Source organism: Danio rerio, chromosome 20 (assembly GCF_049306965.1).
Source record: "Danio rerio strain Tuebingen ecotype United States chromosome 20, GRCz12tu, whole genome shotgun sequence".
In the NCBI taxonomy this organism is placed as follows: Eukaryota; Metazoa; Chordata; class Actinopteri; order Cypriniformes; family Danionidae; genus Danio; species Danio rerio.
In genome coordinates this window covers 43079678-43104006 of record NC_133195.1, presented here as the reverse complement: position 1 = coordinate 43104006, position 24329 = coordinate 43079678, and the positions used below count along the sequence as shown (strand labels likewise).

Sequence of the window (24329 nt, the reverse complement as noted above, 5' to 3'; positions counted from 1 at the left end):
ATCATCAGAATGATAATGGGTCCAGTCTGGCCTCCGCCTTCTGCTTGAGATGCAAGAGAGGAGCTCTCAGCTAATTCCTCAGCTTATCTCCTGTGTTCGCCAGTCTAGGAAACAGCCTCTGATTGCTAAAGCCTGGATCTTTATCACAGCCTTTATTACCTTCGTGGAAAGCCCAGATACTCAGGCTTCCTGGGCCTGAAACAGCTGGTGGGCTCTGACACAGGGGTCTTTTGCTAATCCTGTTCATTTTCGCTACGTTAGCCTAGCATATAATCCAAGCGGCAGTGAGAAATAGATATCAGATGGGCTCAATGATGATCATCCATTTGTTATTATCGCCACACTGAAACACACACGGGATATATAATCAGAATGTGTTTATTTAAAATGCGCTCAGTTCATTAAATGATGTCTTTCTTCTTTTTCTCTCTTTTTTTAGTTGATTTTATAGGAGGGTTTGATTCGTATGGTTACCAGGGGCCACAGAAGACGTCGCATTTGCAACTACAACCAATGTATATGTAAGTAGCCTACAGCAATCGTGAATGCTTTTACATCAAAGTAAAACTTTGTCGTACAGTTTTAGCAGGGCATTGTTTTATACTGGGGCTTCAGGGTACATTTATGTGGTGCACAGTATTTAATTTATGCAGATTGTTTCTTCAGCCTTTTATAATTGCTCATGTGCAAGAACCTGCAGTTCCCTAAAGTGTATTGTAACTTGTTTGTCATTTTGTTATTGTATAGTTGATAAATGTGTTTTTTTTTTTGGAAGCACTTTAAAAAACGGTCCATGGACTTTTTTCACAAGACTGTTATGACGTGTTTAATGGTTATCATTATCTTAAATCCTTGAAAGATTTAAATATTTCGATTTTTGAAAAAACATATGAACATTTATATACATTTATGGATGTATTATATCATCTTTGCGTCAAATTACTGTAAGAATGGGTTTTAACCACAGCGGTTCGAGCTGTAGTTCTGTCAAGTGACTAAAAAGTTATCAGCATGATGTTAAAAATCTGTACATTTCTAGTCAAACCATTTTTCTGCAGTCTTATACCAAAAACGGAAACAAGGGCAGTATTACAGTTTTTCTCAGACGCTTTGGTGCATTTCTCACAACACTCTTTACATTTGAACAACAGTTAATGTAAACTGCAAAACAATTAGTGCAAACTGCAAAACCTAGCTGATAACTGCAAAAGCACGTCACTTGCTCAAAATGGATAGTTCATTCCTCAAAAGCAATTATTGATGTCAATCAAAGTGTCAGTATCATCAAAATAAAAAGTCCTGTCACCATTCTGTATGAACAAGATAGTCAAATGGCTTAGTCGTGTTTTCATTATGACAGTTTACTCTGTACATTTTTTCAATGCAAGAAAAAGTCAGATTTTGGTGACACTTCCTGAAAATGCTCAAGACAGCACTGTATACTATTTGCACAGCCATTTGAAAACTACAGTAAAGTTAGACATCACTGCATTTAGTAAGTTATCTGAGTACAAGACACTGAATCTGTATGTTTCACATTTTTAGTGCATTTGCTCTTTACTATTCTAATTTATTCACAGCATTGTGGAAAAGAATAAACACCCCCTTATTTACAACAAACATTAACTTCTTTTGGGTAGAGCTGTGCACAACTGTAAACAATATTGCAGTACAAATTGGAATTGAACCTACAACATACACAGGTCTGTACTTCATTCATCAAATTGTTCAATTTTTAAGACATTTTCAGGAATATAAAGATATACAATTTTTTTATAAAATTAGCTTGACAGATTTTGACAACTAGTTCAACATTTTTGTATGTAAAGACTTAAGAAATGAAACAAGGACTATTAGCTTTATATGGAATGACTATTCAGCATTTAAAAGTTTAGTTAATTTTGACTGACATGACATAAGCAAATGATAATGTTATAAACAGCAGAGAGTTGTATGAAAGCAATTGATGCATGTCCAAAAGCATTTGCAATGTGTTGGAAGGGATGAGAAACTGCTACTATGATGTGCACAAATGACTAATTGTTCTGAGAAATGCATTAACTGTTGTTCAAATGTAAATAGTGTTGTGAGAAATGCACCAAAGCGACTGAGAAAAACTGTAATAGCTAAAAATGTGGGATTGCTATAGTATTGTATTGCAATATGGAGCAATTAAGTGTTGATGTTGAATCAAAGGTAATTCAGAAATACTTGATGATTAAATGATTTAAAGACAATAATTCTCTATGGTTACAACTGAATTAGTTTTAAAATAACTGTATAAAATGATAAAATCTGAAAAGATGAAAACATGTGATAGTAATTGTTGCCGGCTTACAGTTTTTATAATAAATTTAATAAATGTTCTAATAAATTTATTTTATTATTTAAACCGTTTCATTATTATTATTTATTTCCGAAAACAACAGGTTTATCTTGGAGACAGAAAATGTATATAGAATCGTATTATTATATAAAATACATTTGGTTTTGTTTTGTTATATATTTCAAACAAAGGAAGGGCATCCGCTGTGTAGAACATATGCCAGAGTAATTGCCGGTTTATTGCCTTATTTCCTTAAGCAAATGTAAGGTTACATTTACATCCCTAACATTCAGAGATTAGAATATCTCAGCAATACATTAGTTATGTAACAATAACCACCAGATAATCCATTCATTTTCAGCTATATTCTGCATATTTATTAAATGTATTAAGTTATATAATGTTTTAAATATTTATTACAATTTTAAATATCTGCTTTCTTGTTGTATGTAGTTTCAAATAAAAGTATTACTCCTGTCATTGTTGCTTTTATTACTATTAATAATAATAATAGTAATAATAATAATAATTTAATATTTAAGTGATGGATCATGTGACTGAAGACTGGAGTAATAAAGCTGAAAATTCATCTTTAAAATCACTGGAATAAATAAAAAAATAAGTTATAAACTTCTTTTGAACAGTTCCTTTATAGTTTAGTAACATTTCACAATGTTTCTATTTATACTATATTTTTGTTGTTGTGCTGCGGTCCTGGCCTATAGTTTACTGAATTTCAGTGCATGTGTGTGTGTCCATGTAGGACACACTTAAACATGCTTGCAAAGTGCTTTTATGAGAGGTGGTCCGTGACAGACCTGCAGCAAAAACAAAACCCCAAGGAGTATCACAACATCTCCAAGAAATAAAGCCGCTGTCAGTCTGGCTGTGATAATAGCTTAGGTCAATATTAGGGAGGTGATCTGTTTGCTCAGCCTCTGTCTGCAGCTTTAATGTTTATGGGGAAGTAGTTGAATGCTCAGAGGTGGACTTGGCGATCGCTGGGAGATTTAAGAGGATTTGGCTTATTGACACTGATCTATTGGCCATTGTGTTCTTCTTGTCCACAATGCACTCCATTATGCAGGAGGTGAGACCGCAATGCTTTCAAAGCTTAGACCTGGGGATCTATATGAAGAGCGATCTGAGATGGAAGAGTCGCTGGAAAGGAGAGAAACAACATTAAACAACCAGCATTAAAAGTAGCCGTCAGGCTACAAAATGACACTAAGGACCTGTTTACACCTGGTCAATTTGTGCATTTTCTCCCTTTTTTCATTTTTTGTGCATTTATTTCGTAGTGTCATCAAATTTTAATTATATGTACATTTAGTCATTTAGCACAGTGGTCTCCAACCTTTTTATCACAATGGACTAGGGTTGGGTGATGTTAACCAATTTGGCATCGTACGATGTCTAATGTGAAATGTCGCGATGGACGATGCCATCGTCGTCTTATTCAGGTTGAATAATTTATTTATGATTAATTAATTCATTTATAACAAATTCATTATTTGTAGCCTATCATTTCACCTACCTGACCCGCATGGTCTTTGTTTTACCCATAACCAAATCATTAATAAGTAAATATAAGTTACACACAACTTACCACCTGAGCCATTATGTAGCACATTTTATTTAATTATTATTGTTTACCGAAACGTATGCTTCATATCTGATTTGGAATATAAATGGTTTTTAAGAACAGAAGAACAGAAGAAAGAAACTCTGCGTTTGGATGTTTGGAAACTCTTTGATGGAGAGGGTCAATTAAAATTTTTCAGTGAACTAACCCTTTAAAGACCAGTTAGGACTGTGTTTGATGTGGATAGACAGTGAGACATTCACTCTGTACGTTTTCCCAAAATTTTCCCAAATCAAATCAAATATTCCAATTAAAATATTTGAATAAGCATATTTTATTTTAGGCGGTTCATTCCACTGTAGTGATCAGGGGCGCAAAAAGGGGGTATGCAGTATATGGGGGTACATGGGGGCCGCCATTGTGCCAAAACTATTTTTAAAATTATCCTTATTAAAAGTTTCAATTAATAGAAATACATAAATGCGTTTTGTTAAAAAATTTTATTTTGCATTTTGTACTATAATATTGTATTTTATTAATTTATTTTTACTATGAGTTGCGTTAGTTGGCGCACACGTTTTAATTTAAAATCATTTAACACAATAACATGCAGTCACTCAGCCAAGTGTAAAGTGTTCATGTACAGTAGACGTAAATGTTTAGATTTTTTATTTTTTTCCAAATAAACTTGTTCTTTATTTATTATTATTTATTACTGATTAATTAATTTGCCAAAAGAGAGATCAAAAATTATGTTCATGTAAGTACAGACCTCAAAAAATTTCAGATAACATAGAAAATAATATTTGGATTAGAAATTCCCCTTTAAACATTTTATATACTTGATTATAATGATTCTTAACTCTTTAATAAAACAATTTAACTCTTGTTAAAACTGACACATGAACAAAGAGTCAGAATATTAAATTTTTTTGAAACTGAGATGTTTATTAATCCTTATATCAAGATCTTTTTTTTCCCATATAGATGTTTTTATACATTTATTATGTATCATAATGATACATCAGGTCTTTTGGTAAAGTTTTTTGCTCAAAACTATTTCAATTTAGTTACAAAAAAAGTTTGCCCATAACATTTTGTCAGACCTCGCATACCCCTCAGTAAATGTGTTGTTGCGCCACTGGTGGTGACCCCTGATAAATAAGAGAAAATTAATGAACGAATATTTTATTTCAGCTATTTTTGTCATTCTTATTTAGTTTAACTTGCTACACTAAATTGATACTGTAGTCATTTTTTTTTAAGCTTCAAATAAATACTGTGGTTTTATACATAAACTGAATTAGTTTTTCCTGTTTGTTTTTGAGGTTTAACCTTGAATAAAAAGTAGTGTGTCTAAAAGTGACTAAATCACACTAAAGATTATTTTCTTATCAAGATATTAAATAACACTGCTTTAAACCTCTAAATTATTTAAACTTTTAAAATAATAGTTACAAAAACTAAATCATGATAGATGGATTGATGTATTTTTGCTGTTTTATTTTATGCTAAACATTATAAATAAAATTTGGACTGATGGATTATGAGCGATAAGAAAAGAAACGATAGGATTTAACTGTACTTACTGTACATACAGGACTGTACTTCAGTCTATGGTTTATCTATATTGGTCTCTGTGAGATGAGCCCAGCTGATGACATATGGCAGGGGTCCAAATGTGCCTGTCAGAATCACCAGAGCTGGCACACAAGTGACACCGATGGCAAAATACCAGCCGGAACATTCCTACAGTCCTCCAGGGATTGAAAGACACAGCTGAGCAGAGCTGCCCATCACCACAGTCCAGACACATAGAGTCCTGCCAGTGACATATGATCAGGGCTGTGCTGCATATGATTTAAAAATACTGTATAGCAGATTTACCAATAACACTGATTTATACTGTGTCTCTAGATAATTTACTGTAAGGTACTCATGTGATAATAGAATTATATAAAAATATCTAATATATAAAAAATATTACATCAAAATATAAAGAATGAGAGAAATTTGTAGTTGTTGTTGTTGTTGTCAAATATGCACAGAGAAAATAATTCATAGTTCATCAAAATATAAATATATACTTCAATGTTCAAAACACAAATAAAAATTTACATGATAATAATATATAAATATTAAATAATAACTTAAATAATAATACACTTTTTAGACTTAATTTAATTAATTTAATTTTATTTCTTGTTGTATTTTGTTTTTCTTAATGTTTTTTTTTTTTAAATTGGGAATATCAAAAGAGCAGTATTTATTTAGAATACACACTATACCTGACCAAAGTTTTAGAAGAGTAAATTGTGTAATATTTTTAAAGAAGTTTCTCCTGCTAATCAAGCTTCATTTTATTTGATTCAAAGTACAGCGAAAAGAATACAAAAATTGAAAAAAAAAGAAAAATTGTCAAATAGTGTTTACTATTTAAATATATTTTTAAAAAAGTATATTTTACTGTGATTTTCTGTGAGATCAAAGCTGAATTTTTTGCATTACTGCAGTCTCAATGATGCTGTTCTTCTGAATTTTCTATTCAAGAAAGAAATCTGAAAAGAATGTGTAAAAACATGTAAATATTTTTTGAAAAGCAACACAAAGCAAATTAGAATGATTTCTGAAGGATTGTGGAAAAAAACTGCTTTTACAATTTAAATCTATGAATAGAAACAGTTATTTATAATACATACCTTCATAGTTTACAGTAAAACATAAATGATGTTTTATTCAAACACATACGTTTAAAGGTGCATTATGTAAGTTTTACACCCAGTGGTTGAACTAGGTATTGCACTCCTGGATCTAAACAAAAAACAGGAGTGAGCCTGACGATTGAGCCTAAAGGCTGATTTAAATCGTGTTCTATATAAAAGCAATGGCACACGATAGAAGGAATATTCTCCAAATTCAAGGCAGTTTTTGTTCCAAGCAACACCTCGATTTGATATATTAGAAACAGCTTTTATTTCTTGCAGCTGAACAACAGAAAACTGACAATGATCACCTCAGGTACAGCTCATGTGCTTTATTCAGTGTTAAATGCTAACAATGTGAGTTTGAATGCCATTTTACATGACATTTATTGCCATACTACTGAAAGCAGCAGCAGATAGTTTACCTCAGATCTTAAAAATAAAATAAAACGTCTGAAATTGAACTTCAGAACTGTGACTCGAAACCAACACATATAAGTGCATTCAGCATCTACATTTAATAATGTTAAAGAGTTTTAATATCTAATATTTCGATAATAAGCCTTACTATTTCATGAATGAGCGCATATTCTGTGCTTATGAATGGCTGTATTTAGATTTCTGTCATGTTTTGTCTGGTACAAACAGCCAAAATGCTTATCACTGCAAATCTCGTCAAGTAGCATGTTGGTAGGACACGGGGTTACAATGTAACCTGCTCACCTAATGTTTACGTTTGTAATATTTATATTATTTGCTAATTAATAACCTCATGTGGAACTCTTAATCTGTGTCTCATTTCGGAGACTGCTGCTGTCCAACAGATGTCGCATTTTGGTCACGAGCGCATACTTCAAGAGCTTTTCTAACTGAATGAATGAAATACGTGGTTTTCCATCAAGGTAACCCGGGGTGCTGAAATATAATTGTCTAAACTGACATTGGGTAGGTTAAAAGAACCAAAACAAAGGCAGCATTCCAGCACAAATAGCCCATTTTTAAAGCAGAATATCTGACTTCCATGTTGTTTTTCTGATAAACAAGAATGTTCACTTAGTGTGTTTCTTAAATATCTGCAAACATACTATGGTATTTTTATGCTTTAGAAGAGACAAACACTTACATACAGCACCTTTAAATCCAAATCAAGAGAAACTGAGAATTGTCATTGTATTTCCATTTTCTGCCACTAATGCACACAGCAAAGGGTGCAATTACATGCTATTTTAGATCAGTGGCATGTAACAATGCTTTACGCAAGCCCATCCTTGTCTTCTGGGAGCAGATGCTGTAAAATTGGGATTAATGGGGATTACACCGAATCCGGAGAAAAGACTACATCGAAAATTAATTATTGTTAAAGAGCTGCGCCCTTCTGTACCAGCGGCGCTTGCCTCAAAGGATCTTGTTGAAGATGCACTGAATATTCACTGTCAGACAGTGTTTTGTATTTATTACATAGCCGACTGACTAAATCATTCTGTCACGTCATGAGTCTCTTGCCTTTGTAAATGTCAGACTCTCACTTCTCCATAATGCATTGGAGTGCTTTGAATGGCAGGTCCATCCATAAGCAGATGGCATATTTTGATATTTCAGGGAGGAGGTTTTTCTGCGCGTGCCTTTGTGAAAAGCTGTGTGTGTGCGCGTTGTTTTGTGAGTTTTGAGATTCTGTGTGGAGAAAAATAGAATAATGAAAAGTGGAAAAGGTCACAGCTAATAATTAGTTAGAAGGGCAAGACGATATGAGAAAACTGAAATGAAATGAATAGATCGCTCTCAGAAGCCCTTTAACACAATGCAGAGAAGCACACGGAGGCCTACAGTGGACTGGAAAGTTTTTGGAGGCTTAAATGTATAGATCATAATGAATGGACTAGTTTCACTGCAGTAGATGCAAAATAGCTTTTAGTTTTCAGTGTTCAGCTATTGGAAGTGACATTGAATGCTCATTTTACAATCGTTAATATTGTCTTAATTAAAAGTATTCAACTTCATTTCATTTTTGATAAGTATAATTAACACAATTTTACCTTGTTAACAACACCTCAGTTTACCGTGACCCATTTCGGTGCATGTCTCTTTAAATGATTATAACTGTGCTCACCAGTACACACATGTTTGACTGACAGGATGGAGCATTTGAAGCTGTTTCCACATTGTGATGATAACATTTGAAATTGCGCCAAAGCGTCTTGGGCGCATATACTCATATAAAAACTACAGTATTCATTGCTTCCTAGAGGTTTGAAATATACTTGCAGTGGTAACTGGATGAAACACACCATTTACAGTTGAAGTCAGAATTATTAGCCCTCCTTTGAATTTTTTCTCTTTTTCTAAATATTTTCTAAATGATGTTTAACAGAGCAAGGAAATTTTTACAGTATGTCTGATAATATTTTTTCTTCTGGGGAAAGACTTATTTTAAGACCATTTTAAGGACAAAATTATTACCGCCTTTAAGCTATATTTTTTTATAGTCTACAGAACAAACCATCGTTATAAAATAACTTGCCAAATTACCCTATCCTGTCTAGTTAACCTAATTAACCTAGTTAAACCTCTAAATGTCACTTTAAGCTGTATAGAAGTGTCTTGAAAAATATCGAGTAAAATATTAATTACTGTCATCATGGCAAAGATAAAATAAATCCTTTATTAGAAATGAGTTAAATTAGTAAAACTATTATGTTTAGAAATGTGTTGAAAAAGGATCTGCTCTCTGTTAAACAGAAAACAAGGAAAAAATAAACAGGGGAGCTATTAATTCAAGGGGGCTAATAATTCTGACTTCAACTGTACATGTGATTTTTTTTAACATCACATAAATAGTTTCATTATTAATTTCATTTTTAACAATATAAATCAAATACAATAACAATTGTATTTATTATGACACTGTTATACACTGTTTCTTTTTAATGGGTTAAAGTAAAGAAGAAATCCACTGTTTTTTTATTTTATTTTATTCTATTCAGAAGCCATGTGCACCCACTGACAAATAAAATCTGCTTCTCTCTCTCTTTCAAGTTCAAAGCAAACTTGAATGCCAAAGCATTTTAGATATGTATATAAAATAATCCATGTAATATACTGACATTATCAAATTAATAAAATATACAACAAATGGAAATAAATGACAGAAAACAAATTATTATGTCTAAAAGTTATAATATTTACAAGATTGACAAGTGTAGATTATTTAAATAAGGCAAATGCGCTGATTAATCATTACTAATGGTGTACATACATTTTGCAGCCTGTATAGATGTCATTTCGTTCTCTCTGAGTAAAGTTTTTATGAGTCGTTTAGATTAAAGAATGAATAATTTTATTTTCTCTCACTCTCGTGAATGTGTGCGCTGTCAGTGAAGCCAAGCTACATCAGGTAGACTATATTAAGCCCAAGTAAAACAACAGCCACAGCTTTAGAAAGCAAAAGCTGATTTCTGGACATTTTAAGAGAATAAAAATCCCCCACCAAACAAATTTTTCAGTCCCAACAAGGCGCGTCTCTGTGGGTCTGCAGAGCATGTGAGACTGTCTCTGGGATTGTTGACAGTTCTTGCACAGACAGAACAAAATGGATAAATAAGAGATTTTCCTCTGGTTAATCAATCGTGGGATGTGGATGGTTGGTTATATTGGGCAGATACAACAAAAAAGTATGATGATAATAATAATAAAAAGTGTCACTAAATATACTTGGGGGGGCTATTAATATACCTGGGCGGCCCGCCCAAGTAAAGTGTATGTGTGGGAAGCACTGGTATTTATTTGAAGCTTGAAAAAAACTATTACAGAACCCTTTTTAGTGTAGTAGCGCAAGTTAAACTAAATGAGAGTGATAATAACTGATCATTGCTTGATATTGCAGCCTGCCATTATCAATGTAAAATGCATTCAAACAAACATCTGTAGATGTAAAAAGTGAAACTGCTGGATTTAAATGCTCAGCTGCATGGCCTTTGTGCTGGTCAGTGTCAAAACCACAACATCACATTAACCAACACAATTCTGTAAATGAGAGGATGATGATCTGATTCTAAACACTAGTGAATTGAAGCTGGCGTTTGCAAACAAAATGAAACAAAAAAAGTATTATTTAAGATTACTTAAACTTTCTGGACAAATTGTATGTACAACTACACCACTTAAATGCATTTCTAATGCAAGTCCAGCTTCGATGTTTGAGAAGCAGTCCAATAAAAAAAACATGTTTTGCACACAGAAGCAAGCTTCACCCACCCTTTCTGGAATATTCCCTTCATATATGGAATTCGACAATTTAGCTGTTTCTGCCTCTGAAGCTGTGAGCCTTTTATTCTGTTTACTTATTTACTTTTTATTTATTTAATTATTTAAAATAGTTTTTAAAATAGTTAACTAAAGAAAAATTGAAGCAAAAAAAATTGGTAAGTAAACACACCTAAAAAAAATCAATTACAATTAGCAACTGGGCATTGTTTAGATTTTTGGGGGGCATATTTATACTCTATATGAATAGTTCTGATCCAAAAGCTTCAAAATGCTGCTGAAATGTTCTTCTTAAATGAACATTGCTTAACAACATCCTTAGTTTATATTCAGTTATTTCATTTTAAAGACAATGAAAAGAACATATTCATCGCCATAAAGGTTACACACTCTTTATATATTGTTATCAGTTGAAACCAAAAATCTGATTGTTTTAATATTACATGTTTTAATAATAATAGGCATAGACTTGTGTCTATTCTAACTTTCCAACATTTTAATTTTGTTTTTTTTATTTGCTTAGATGAGGCTGCAGAAATATTCCAAGTAAAAATTTTTAGTTTTTATGACTAATTGCTACCACATTCAGTTACAAACTTGCCTTTTTAAAATCACATTAAATTAGCAGTTGGGTTAGTTTACATCAGGGATGTCTAAACTCGGTCCTGGAGGGCCGGTGTCCTGGAGAGTCTATCTCCAACTTGCTTTAACACACCTGCCAGGAAGTTTCTAGTATATCTAGTAATTAGCGGGTTCAGGTGTGTTTGATAAGGGTTGGAGCTAAACTCTCCAGGACACTGGCCCTCCAAGACCGAGCTTGGACATCCCTGGTTTACATGTTAAGCTCAAACCGACATTGGGAATGATGCCTGTCTAAAGATGTGTGCTGTCTTTTGCGAATATAAATGCCATTAGGTTTGATATTTTGTTAACTAATGCAATGACATTCATAAATTGTAAATATTTTAGTGAGACAACACTGGTTGACCCTGCAGAGCCTAATTAAGATCTGCCATCTCATTGCAAGCACTGTATTCAGTATTAAATGCTTGTTTTCTTCTCCCACAGGTCAAAGTAAAAGGAGAACTGCCTTATCAGCCAATCAAAACGACGAACTGAAACCTGAACTTGTCTTTCTACGTAAATGTCTTAACATGATTGTGTCTTACGAACTGTCGGAGGAGCGCAGAACCGACACTTTAACCTCAAAGACTCAAGCAACAGTGGGTTTTCTTTGTCTTACACCCAGTCCATCCTCCTCCAGAGCGTCCGGCGCGAGAGAGCCCTCGTGTGGCCCGAAACCCTCACAAACTCTGATCTCGCTCTGGACATTAGCAGTGCAAATCCGGAGGAGAAGATTGCGTCTATGTCTGCTGACAGATCTGCAATAAGAAAGACTTGGAATCGTGCAATGGAGCGAGTGGATATCGTGTCAGTGTGATTTTTCACCCATACTTAAAGAATGTTCTTTAACTAGCCAGTATATTAGTTATCTAGTCCAACAAATCAGCGGCAGAGAGTCGTTAATCCTGTTGTGTTTACAAAAAGGCGATTCCTAACACTCGGGATTAACCATCGGTGTTTAATGCAACCCAAGTCGGTTTCTTTCTTCTTCTCTCTCCTGGATGTACTTGTCTTGAAAGTGCCAAGAACAGTTACGGTAAAAAATAATATTTAAGAAACAAGTAGCTGCTCAGAGATTCATATTTTTTTCGACACACCAGAGGGAAAAAAAGTAAACAAAGAATTTATGATTTTATCCGTTCGCCATTCGATCAGCCGTATTTGTTTGCATGAGGTGTCCGAAATCTGTTGCGTATTTAATATCTTTCAGCTAGACATACAGTAGGCCGACCTTTGGAAGGGGTGACAGTCGCTCCGAAAGGTTACTTGTGAATATTGTCGTTTTTTAAAAGACGGTGTTGAGTCTTGTTAACAAGAATTATGAATAGAAATCCAATTGTAACTTCTTTCTATTTTACGCCTTTTTTAACATGTGTGCCAGTGTTCACTATTTTCTAGTAGACTAATAATTTATTATGCCGTGTGTAAGTGGGCCTTTCTTTTCGATATACCTGTAAATATTAAGGGGGGGTGGGGATAGAGATGCAGTATTTCTAGTGATGTGACGTGCGAGGAGGTGTGTGGAAGAGTCTGCTCGGGTTTGAGCCTTTCCTTTTCTGTAGTACCGAGACACAAGGAATCGTTTGCTCAAAAAGGAGCATCTGATGTTGATTTACTCAACCTTGGGACATTTGAGATGTGACTCTTTTTTCCTGTAGAACATTAAAGAAGATTTTTTGTTGAAACCATGGTTCTTGGTGATTCATAAAATTCAAGTCAATAGTACGCATCAAAATGAGAATTTAAAAAGCAAATCACGGAAAGGGGAATTGATATATATAACTGCTGATGAAGTTATGGAGGGGAACGATTATTTGTGCAGGAAACTAAACATTAATTACAGCAATATTCAACCCAGGCTCATTCTGATTATTTACCCCTATATACAATTCTGGAGAGAGCAAAAAATGTCCCAGGAGCTACTTTTTTTTTTTTTTTTTTTGCAGTTTTTGTATTCACAAATCCACTAGAGGCCGCTGTGTACGCTTTTTTAGATCTCAAATTTCTCTCGCGAGTGCCATTCGCGCCTGCTCTTTTGTAAACCCACCAGAGGCCACTGTCAATTGACTGATTTACTGACTGACCAACCGACTGATCCCCACACTCTCCCCCTTCCCTAAATCCAACCAATAGTGTTTTTAAAAGCACCGATTGACCCCCCACCCACTTCCCTTAACCCAACTACAACCAGAAAAACAAAAGCCCCCTTATTTTTTACTTGTTTTCAGAATTTAAGACATTTTCACCCTGTTATTTACTTGTTTACTATAGTTTTTGGTTTTGTGTTACCTGTTTTCTCGAACCGTTCTTCACCCCGCTGTTGCAGTCAAAATTTCATTTTAAGCTGTATAGAAATGTCTTAAAAATATCTAATAAAATATTATTTACTATTATCAAGGCAAAGATAACATAAATCAGTTATTAGATTATCAGTTATTATTATTGAGTTATTAATACTATCATGTTTAGAAATGTGCTGGCAAAATCTCTCCGTTAAACAGAAATTGGGGAAAAAATAAACAGGGGGCTAATAATTCTGACTTTAACTGTACGTGTCAAACTAACTGGATGAACTGGGAATAGCGGAAAAGCCGCCTATACGGAGGTAAGCGTCATACCACCCCATAGAGTTCATTTTAAAGATGGAATGCAGCCATACGTATCTCTGGCTACATAATCTGCGATCTCCAGAAACATGTATAGGGCCACACTTTCAGAATGAGCCTCTGTTGCCAATATTACAAGATCCAGAGCCTACTTTTTTTTCTTTTGCTTTTTCTGCACACAATTTTGTAAAACTAATCAGTGGATTTATGCGGAATGTGTCAAAATTTGGGTGAATAAGATGAAAGAGAACACAATACAAAGACATGGAAATGAGTCCATGAACCGAGTGGATTCAAGTCCAGCATATACTCTCAAGACTAGCAGTGTCCAGACTCTCAAACAAAGCCGAGGTGACAGAGTCCTGACAGAAATATTTTGAGGGTATATAAGGTATATAGTAAAAAAAATTTAAAATGACATCTTTACTTTTATTTAAGACTTAGGATGCAAATCCACTTAGAACCGCTTGTCAAAGTTATAGTAACGCTCTTATATGATACATATACACTAAAAGACATATAAAATATAACCAAAAATTGTAATGTACACAGATTATCTAAACATTTGCATATTTTACACTAACATTAGTACCTCTAATCTACAGCCTCAAGCAATTGGTTCAGAGTGGTGTCAGGTTCACAAGGAAATTATTTGGACTGGTTCTTTTTAGTGAACCAGTTCACTGAATCGAACAAAACAATCTGACTCCTTTTGCAGAATTCAAAGCCAACACAGATCTGCAAGTTACTCAATCAAAACATGATCTCAGACATTATTATGTTTAAAATGATTTTAATTTATGTAAAAACATGATACGCTTTAGACATGTAAAACATCCACATTGTATATCGTTACCAGCTGCGTTAAAGGGAAATTCATCCAAAAATGAAAAGCAGTTCTCAAAGAGCAGCCATTGACATCCAGAGTAGAAACAAAACAAAATATTGTTTATTATATATTGAAAAATGGACTTTTCTAGCATTCAGTATATTGTCTTTGTGTTAAACAGAAGAAAAGTTTAGGAAAAAAGTGGAGGATAAGTAAATGGTGTGAGAATTGAAAATTTTGGGTAAAGTATCCATTTATGAATACGATTTAATTAAGTATACGTGATTTATGGTGAATATTTTTCCCCAGAGAGCCAGTAACAGAAAAAAGCCACATATATTAATTAATTGCTTTTATCTGTATTTAATGTTGACACTTTTTGACAAAGTGCCATTAACCTTTGATCATTCTATGAAGCACCAAGGACCACGATTTCAGCTAAAAAGATCTTCTTTAATGTTCTATTGAAGAAAAAACCAGATCAACATCTGTCCTGAGGATGAAAATAAATAAACAGCAAACTTAAAGTTTTGAGTGAACTATCCCTTTTTTTCCCAGCTTTAACTGAGAGCTTTTACGTGAAATGCTGAAGCTGTTCAGGTGATTTAGCTTCTTTTGTAACCTTCCTCCTTAACGAATACTTTTAAACTGCACTTTCATTCGCCTAAAGTCCCATGCAAACTGTAGCCCTCAGATGATGCATCAGATCTTCACTACCATGACAAACACATCTGAATTCCCCCCCTTCCTCAACACAAATGGATGATGAATTATGTATCTTATCTTGATTCTGGTAACTGTGTTGGGTTGACATGCATACATCTGCAGTTTCCAGAAGAAAGTGCCTAAAATGTCATCCTGTTAACATTCCAATAAATGGCAAATCTGCTCTTAGCCAGAACGGCTGTACATAAACAGAGGCTCCCACTGAGCTGTGTTTAATCAATCCCCTTGTGAACTGCACTGGCAAAGCTGAGTGGCTTTGATAATTAATAAAGATATTCTAGCCGCACCACTTTCCAGACCTCGCTGGCAAATGATTCCCTACAGTCCTTCGCTGCAATCTTTGCGCTTGCATTCACCTCAGTGTGGTGGAGTGATAAATTTATTTGTATGGGTTATGCAATGATGACACGAGGACAGGATACCTATATGGGTGGATCTCACAGAAGGTTATATTTCATCCCAAAATCAAATGAAAAATTTATTTTATATATTTCTTTTTTTCCTGTACTTGTTGTTTAGTATTAAAGGGGAAATGAAGCCCTCAGTCAAGTTTACATTATTTTGTACATTGGATTCCACTTCAATGAAAATATATTAAACAAACTCGAATAATGGAACCATTTAGCAGAAAATGGCAGGAAACCTAGGGCGACACCATCTTCAAATGTTGCTGTGTCTGATGTCATGGGGGGGGTTCCGTTTCCGTTCATCTGAACAGATACAGTGGAAGTAAAGGTCTGAAAACGGAGACTGCAAAGCCTACTTTGGATATTCAGACAATAAATTATTAAAGAGAATTTCTGTAAAGTATTCTTTGCAAATTCTAAATAGGAAAATCATGTTAGCAGCAAATGACTGTCAAAATACAACATTGTTCAGTCAATTAGATAATGTTGTTTAGAAGTTATACTTGCATGCTAATTCTAATCGAATATTCAAAGTAACATGGTAAACAATACAGAGACTGCTAAATGAACGAATATGCGAATATAAAACCAACGTTAGCCCTATACTAAAAACGAAACCTCCGGCTCCACAAAAGATGTAACCCCTCGACGTTGCTCGTTGCATCACTTTACACTGAGCACATATTTAGGGCTGTGTGACAGGGATATTCTGATTCCAGTGACAGTGATTTATATACAGTATGAAATAACTTGCCTGTTAGGTTTGTCCAGGTTATGAAAACATCATGTTGTCCGTCTTGTCTGCTACGCTGCCCGAATGGGAGAAAGTGGTGTCTGTAGGAGACGTTAACACAATTTTTTGGCCAGCATGTCAATAAAATATTGCTTTTAAAATAAGCGATTATGCTTTGCAGTTCATGAGCAGCTTGTCTGTCTAGATGTGCGTAATGTTAGTAAATGCTTATAAAGCAAATGGTTTGAGAAAAAAAGGCGCCGCTAGGTGGATAATATTGAGGCCAGCCCTTAAAGCTAACAGTACACAGATTTGATATATTACATGTACAAATGAATACCAAAAACATATTAGCTACACTGAGCTAAAACATAGCTTTGTTAGTAACGATTCAACATAAAGTTAAGCCCATACTGAATCCACCTGCATGGGCTTTTATAACAAGTTACTGTTAAAACACAAGGTTGGGTTCGTCGCTCCTCGCAGTGACTGAAATAAGATGGCGCGTGTGTGTGTGTGTATGTGTGTGTATTTATATATATATATATATATATATATATATATATATATATATATATATATATATATATATATATATATATATATATATACATTTATAAATATATACATATATATATATATATATATATATATATATATATATATATATATATATATATATATATATATATAAATATACATATATACATATATAAATATATATATATATTTATATACTTACATTTACATATACCCCTTACCTCAGGCCATGGTTGAAAGTCTTATTTGTTTTATTTCGGCTAGAATAAAAGCAGCTTTTAAGTTTTTAAAAACAATTTTAAGGACAAAATTATTAGCCCCTTTAAGCTAGTTTTTATTTTAAATGTCTACAGAACAAACCATCGCCATACAATAACACCTAATTACCCTTACCTGTTAACCTAGTTAAGCCTTTAAATGTCACTTTTAGCTGTATAGAAGAGTCTTGTAAAGCATCTAGTAAATTATTATTTACTGTCATCATGGCAAAGATAAAAACAAATCAGTTATTAGAAATGAGTAAAAATATTATGTTTAGAAATGTGTTGATAAAATCTGCTCTCTGTTAAACAGAAATTAAAAAAAAAAAATAAAAAGGGCACTAATAATTTATACGGGTTAATAATTCTGATTGCAACTGTAGTATCATTAATTTGAATTGCCAACATGTTAATTCATGCTAGCAACATGTTAAAACATATATGTATGTGGCAAAGCATATTAGAAACATGTTAGCTGCACATCAGCCGTAGTAGCATGAAATTCATGCTATAAATGAATACACTACTTCATGCTAACAAAATACTGTTAGCAAAAACATTTCATGATTCATGTCATTAAAAAATCTAAACTCAAGATAACTCATGGAAACACCTTAACAACATGCTAATTCATCCTAAAAAAAATAGTAGCAACAATATAATTCTAACCCATAACTCATGCCAACAATATTCTTTCCAGAAACATTCTAATAAACTTTTATCATGCTAATTTTAGCTAAAGGTTTGTCAAGCATACTAGAAACTGAAACAGAGTTAAAAACATATTAGCCGTGTGGTAAAACATTTACAACATTTTTATTTGATTAATTTTTACTTCTGAATTGCTTTGTGTGAATTCTCGCACTCTTATAGTATAAATCTCCTAATTTTTACTATTGTATTTCGTATCTTTCATTTGATTTGATTTGGTTTGATGCTTTTTGGGATGAAATTCGACCTTTTCAAGTTTCCAAGGGATTCCTCGTTATTTTCACTGTTGTTCAAAGGTTCTTGTTTGCTTCTCAAAGATTAGCAGATTCCAGATGAGCGAGTCTTACATCATGTCTGGCTGCTGTACAAGTGACTTTTAAGACATTTGTAAATACATTCTGATTCAACATGGTGCTTGATTAGACTTGATGATATTAAATAAACAGGGCAAAGTTAAAGCAAAAAAAACTGTTGCAAGGCTCAGTCTAAGCTAATGTCAGATTCACCTTGAAATAACACATGTAAAACAAAACCTGACGCTGTTAAATGTCAGATTTGACTATCATAATTATCAAGCGTAAAGAATCCTGAATGAAAATGAATCCGCTACCGGGAAATCTTGCATGATGCTTCTACCCAGGAGTGTATGTGACGTCACTATGACGATGCTCTAACCAAAACTGTAAATAATAACAACAAAAAAAAACAACACATGGATTTAGAAACTAGTTGAAATTCTTGTAAAGAGTCTGAAAAAAATCACAAATGTAGCTTTTATTTGGCGCTATATTGTAGCTTAACCATTCTCGTTAATTAAATGGTGGATTATAATCATCTAAAAACAAACAACACTCATGGTAGACGCTTTACGCAGGTTGTTTTCATCGGGTTCAGTGCTGAGTTTTCAATAGTTAGGCCTTTTTCTATTTCTGTTACTTGACTGTAAATAAAACCTGACTGTGTCAATGACTCTTCATTTTGCTTCTCTTGCCTTCACTTCTTTGCCTTATTATGTCATGTCTAAATATAGTAACGTGTCATACAGCACACATCGACCGTGCCTAGCAACAGACTGTCGCTCGACATTGTCATGATGACTGTCTCCCCACTTAAGAAAGAAGCGCTGTCAATCATACAGCTTCCCCTCTCTGCTTCAGCATCACATGTTCCTGCTTGAACACTGCCTTTTGTTCTTCTGTAAACACTCCAGGCGAGTGTTTGTTTTACAGTCATGTGTTGTGCAGTTGCCCGTGGGGAACAAGTGATTAAAGATCACACGCACATCAGAGATGCGGTTACCTGAGCTACAGATCAACTGATGTATATCTGAATAAATATCTAGTTATTCTGATTTGACAAAGCCAACATCCTAAGATCCTATTTGATTACAAGCAGGCTATATCCTCTTTGAGTTTTTAATGCAAACACCAAACTCAGACGTTTAGAATAGTCTGATGCAGTATGCTAAATTTTTTAAGGTTTTCCATGAAATGGACGATCCAATCCATAGTGTGGTACAACAACATTCAGAATCAGACCATACAATAGTTAAATTTAGCATGTGTTATATATTAGAAACATATTAGCATGCTAATTTATGCTAGCTATTCATTTATTCTTGCTATATTAATTCATGTCAGGGACATGCTAACACAAACATGTAATTAATTACTTGGGCTGTAATGGTCATTTACACTATAAATATGTCAATTCATTGCAGAAACGTGTTTGTAATATGCTAAAAACATGTAAATTCATGTTAGCAATTTGTGCTATCAGTATGGTAATTTATGTTAGACAGATTGATTTAATGTGTCCTTGTTATTATCAATTTTTGAGTAACATTAAGTGTACTTACTGTAGGCTATAGGTTTAGGGTTAGTTTTATGCAATTAGGCCTATTTACTTGTAATTACTACATGCAACAAGAACACCTTAAAAGAAAGTGTCAGTGAAACGATAACAACATGTCAATTCATTAATATAATAACCATGGTACCAACATGTTATTTCATGCTAGCAAGATGTTATTCATGTGGCAAAGCATGCTAGAATTATGTTAGCTGCACGTTAGCTGTAGTAGCATAAAATTCATGCTAAAAAGATGCTAATTAAATAAATACACTGAACAAAGGCTATTTCTGAAATTGTAGCCCAATACACTGCACTTTCCTGGAGATCATGAATTATGTCACCAGTATGGCTGCATTTAATCTTTAAAACAAACGCTACGGGGCAGTATGATTCTGGTCCTTTTCGCGCTTACCAGCTGACCACTTATCTCTATATGGATGGCTTTTCTGCTGTTACCAGTTTGTCCAGGTAGCTCACCATTTACGTCGGTGGTTCAAGAAGGGTTCCAGAAAGCAGGTAAGACAAAAACAAATGCTATAAAATAAAATAAACAAATAACGGGGTGAGAATGTGGTAAAATCTGAAAACATGGTAAAAATCAGACAAGGGCTTTTCTTTTTATGGATTGCTTTTAAAAACACTGTGGGTTGGGTTTAGGGAAGTGGGTGAGCAGGTCGATCTGTGCAACACTATTGGTTGGGTTTAGTGAAGGAAGAGGATGGGTCAGTCAATTGGTCAGTCAGTCATTCAGTAAGTCAGTCGACAGTGGCCTATGGTGGATTAACATGAGAATAGCATGCGCTATTTCACTCGCAATATAAATTTAAGATCTAAAAAAGCGTACACAGTGGCCTCTAGTGGACTCGCAAAAATAAAAACTGCAAAACAACGTAACTCCTGGGACATATTTGGCACCCTCTAGAAATGTACATAGTGGTATGTAATCACTGCTTCATGCTATCAATGAACTGTTGGCAAAAACATTTTATGATTCATGCTAGAAAAATTCTAAACTCAACATAATTCATGTTGGAAACCTTAACAACATGCTAATTCATGCTATAAAAACATTGTAGCAATATAATAATTCCAACCCATAATTCATGCTAACAATATCCTTTCCAGAAACATTTTAATAAGCTTTTGCTAATGTATGCTGAGTTTGCCAACCATGTTGGAAACTGCAACAAAGTCTAAAACATATTAGCCATGTGGTAAAACATGTTTAAAACATCCACACAAGCTATATCAACTAAACGTTTCTCAGAGTAAAACGTTTTGAAAAGTTATTTCAAACTTTCAGTCCCAACTTTGCCAAGCCAACATCAAAGTTTGTCATCAAATATCACTTATCTACTGTAGTTAAGACGGTGAAACCATTTATGTAATAGAGAAGGGGGAAAACACATGGCTACTTTGTTCCCACTTCAGCAGATACCCAGTAGAGAAAATCTACAGGATGAAATAAGTGAGTTAAGAAAGTGGGAGAATCAATTCAAACTACTGAGACACTGCATCTGAACTCTGCTTTGAGCACATAGGTCGCTTCATAATCTCCAAAAGCCCACAACATTCAGAGCTATTGATGATGTGTGGAAAACTCACCGTGCAAAACAGGGATCAATCTGACTTCAATATTTTATAGGGCTAAAGCTAGTATCCTATCTCAAGGCTCCATTCTGTATTAAAACTGTAGGGTGCTTTGAAGAGCACAGAGGAGTTGTGGAAGGAGGTGATATACTATAGGGATGAAAGACCAGACTTCACTAGAGAATGCTGCTGACTCTGAAGCTGTTCCCTGCACGTTTTGATGGCATAAGCATTCCCTCCTATTAGCTTATCTTTTTTTATGCCTGTCCATCAAACACTGAGTCTGGGCTCTGTGCCACAGACCCCATAAGTAGCTGAATTATTATTATGATGCATAATATTTTATCTGCAGCACTGATGGAAGAACTCTACAAAATGTAATGACTTACCATAGGACTGAATCATCTAATTGCTATGGCCTGCATTTTCCGAAGTGTTCCATTATAATTTGATTTTTAATCCTACACTATGCATATGGCAAGCCATTTCAACTATAAGTACTAGCATCTATTTTCTTGCTACAAGTATTAGTTTTTTTTTTTTTATAATTTAAAATTACCATTAAATAAAATAATTAAGTGTACTTTACAAGTGTACATTTCGTAGATAAGAATACATAATCAAAAAATACTTTTATACAACAGTTCTGTCTGGTTCTTGAATCTGATTGACTGATAGCTGTGAAATATTTTGCCAGTAACAGCACACAAAGGCCTCTGCACCTTTGTGTATCACTCCGCTCACATACAAGCAGAGGACGCTCTACAGTTTGACAAATATTCCTGCTGTTAGGCAACATAATGTTCTTTTGAGGCTATTTTAGTTGAGAATGTAGTTGTTTCGATTGCAACTATGCAGTTTATTTATAAGGATAGTGCCTATTTTAAAATAATTATAATTTCTGAGAGACAGCGCGTCAGTGTCCATTAATCAAAGACAGTTGACATTGTCTTTCCACAAGATGGCACCAGAACCACATAATAAGCCCTTGCTTAGAAGATTAAAACTGCTGTGTTTTCTTGAGCATGAATAAGAAGCTGAAAATGGAAGCGTCACCGTTTTTAAGGTGGACCAGATAGTGTCAATAAGAAGCTGCGAATAAGAAGCTGGATTCATCCTCGTCCCTCCTTATCGCAAACACAACAGCAGTCTGGTAGTGATTGCGCTGCTTATTTTGGGGTTAATTCCTCCTGCCAGTGCTGATATACAGCCATATCCCACTGCTACTCGTGTGATATTGCTCATGTATCTAATAAATAAATACTACTAGGTAATAAGCATTATTATCTGACAATGGGTCCTAGTATCAAATGGATAACTATTACTATAATTTGAATACTGCATGTTCTAGTAAAAAAAAAAAAAAATACAGCCAATGAAAGATCCTATAGTTCACTCTCAGACATAAAGGTAAGGAAGCTGTCACTGGGGCAGTACCTTTTTAAAAGGTGCATAGGTCTACAATGGTAGCTCAAAGGTACTTTCTAGGTACATTTGGGTATTAATATGTACTTTAGGGGTACCATTATGGAAAGGAATGGGCTGTATTTATAATATATGTATTTAAAATAGTATGTAATTTGTATTCAATAGGGTTTATAAAAATGGCTCAAATATTTTGTTTCAAAATACTTTAGTATCTTGTATTTTAAAATACTGTAAAATATTTTGTAAGAAGTCTACATGATGACTTCATAAAATGCAGCCTCAGATCGGTGCTTTCTCAGTTCTTTGCATATGCTTGAGATCAGAACAGAAAATTGAATAAGAAGATCATCAATGCTTGAATTATGGATGGAAATTATGCACACATTAAGAAAATAAGAGACAAACGGCAAATGGTATTGAAAATGGTATACTGCACAATGCCTGTAATATATAATGGGAGTATAGTGTACAGTTCGGCATCAGCATCTTTACTTAAAAAATGAGATGGAATAAAATATCAGTTCTTAAGGACAGGATAAGTCTTCAGCACATGATCATTCTCAATTTCAATGCTTTTACTGGAAATGCAAAGGACGTTTAAAAAATAAACATATACACCTAAAGACTGTGAACTGGTGTTCAGTCAAGGGGTAAACTGAGACACTTCCAGTTAAAGAAGAACTGAAAAACTTTTGCGAGAATGAGCAAACTCAAATAATAGTAGTATTGGATGGATTGCTGATGCCAAGAAAATAAGACAAACAACATAAAAATAAGTCCTACAGTGGTAATATCTTTATATTATATATAAATATACCTGATCAGCCAGCAGGTGTAGTTAATGAAGAGGAAAGATGCTTGTCTCATGTCAAAGTGGCACAATCCAGTATATTTAACACAAATATATAATAATTCTCCAGTCTATACTAGTCAAAAACTCCAGACTTTGCCAAAACTTCTAACTCCATTTTTTTAGATAGTTTATGTTGTGCATTGAAGAAAACATTTGCTAAAACATTATGTATGGAAATTACAGTACTGAAACTGTTGTTTTCAGAAATCATGTTTTACATTGAGTATTGAGGATTTTAATTGAAGAAAAAAAAAAAAAAAAACTTCATAAATTGCCCTTTTAAAATATAAGGCTG

General features: G+C 33.9%; 1 protein-coding gene across 1 annotated transcript in view; it reads left to right on the top strand.

Annotated features, from left to right (window-relative positions):
• The window catches only part of nkain2 (sodium/potassium transporting ATPase interacting 2), a 316059-nt gene extending 302877 nt beyond the window's left edge, over window positions 1–13182 (top strand). Inside the window, exons 6-7 of the mRNA NM_001351706.1 lie at window positions 440–521; window positions 11942–13182. Coding sequence (NP_001338635.1) covers window positions 440–521; window positions 11942–11951 — 92 coding nt within the window. The 3' untranslated portion in view covers window positions 11952–13182. The remainder of the gene's footprint in view (window positions 1–439; window positions 522–11941) is intronic.
• Window positions 13183–24329: the final 11147 nt, after the last annotated feature.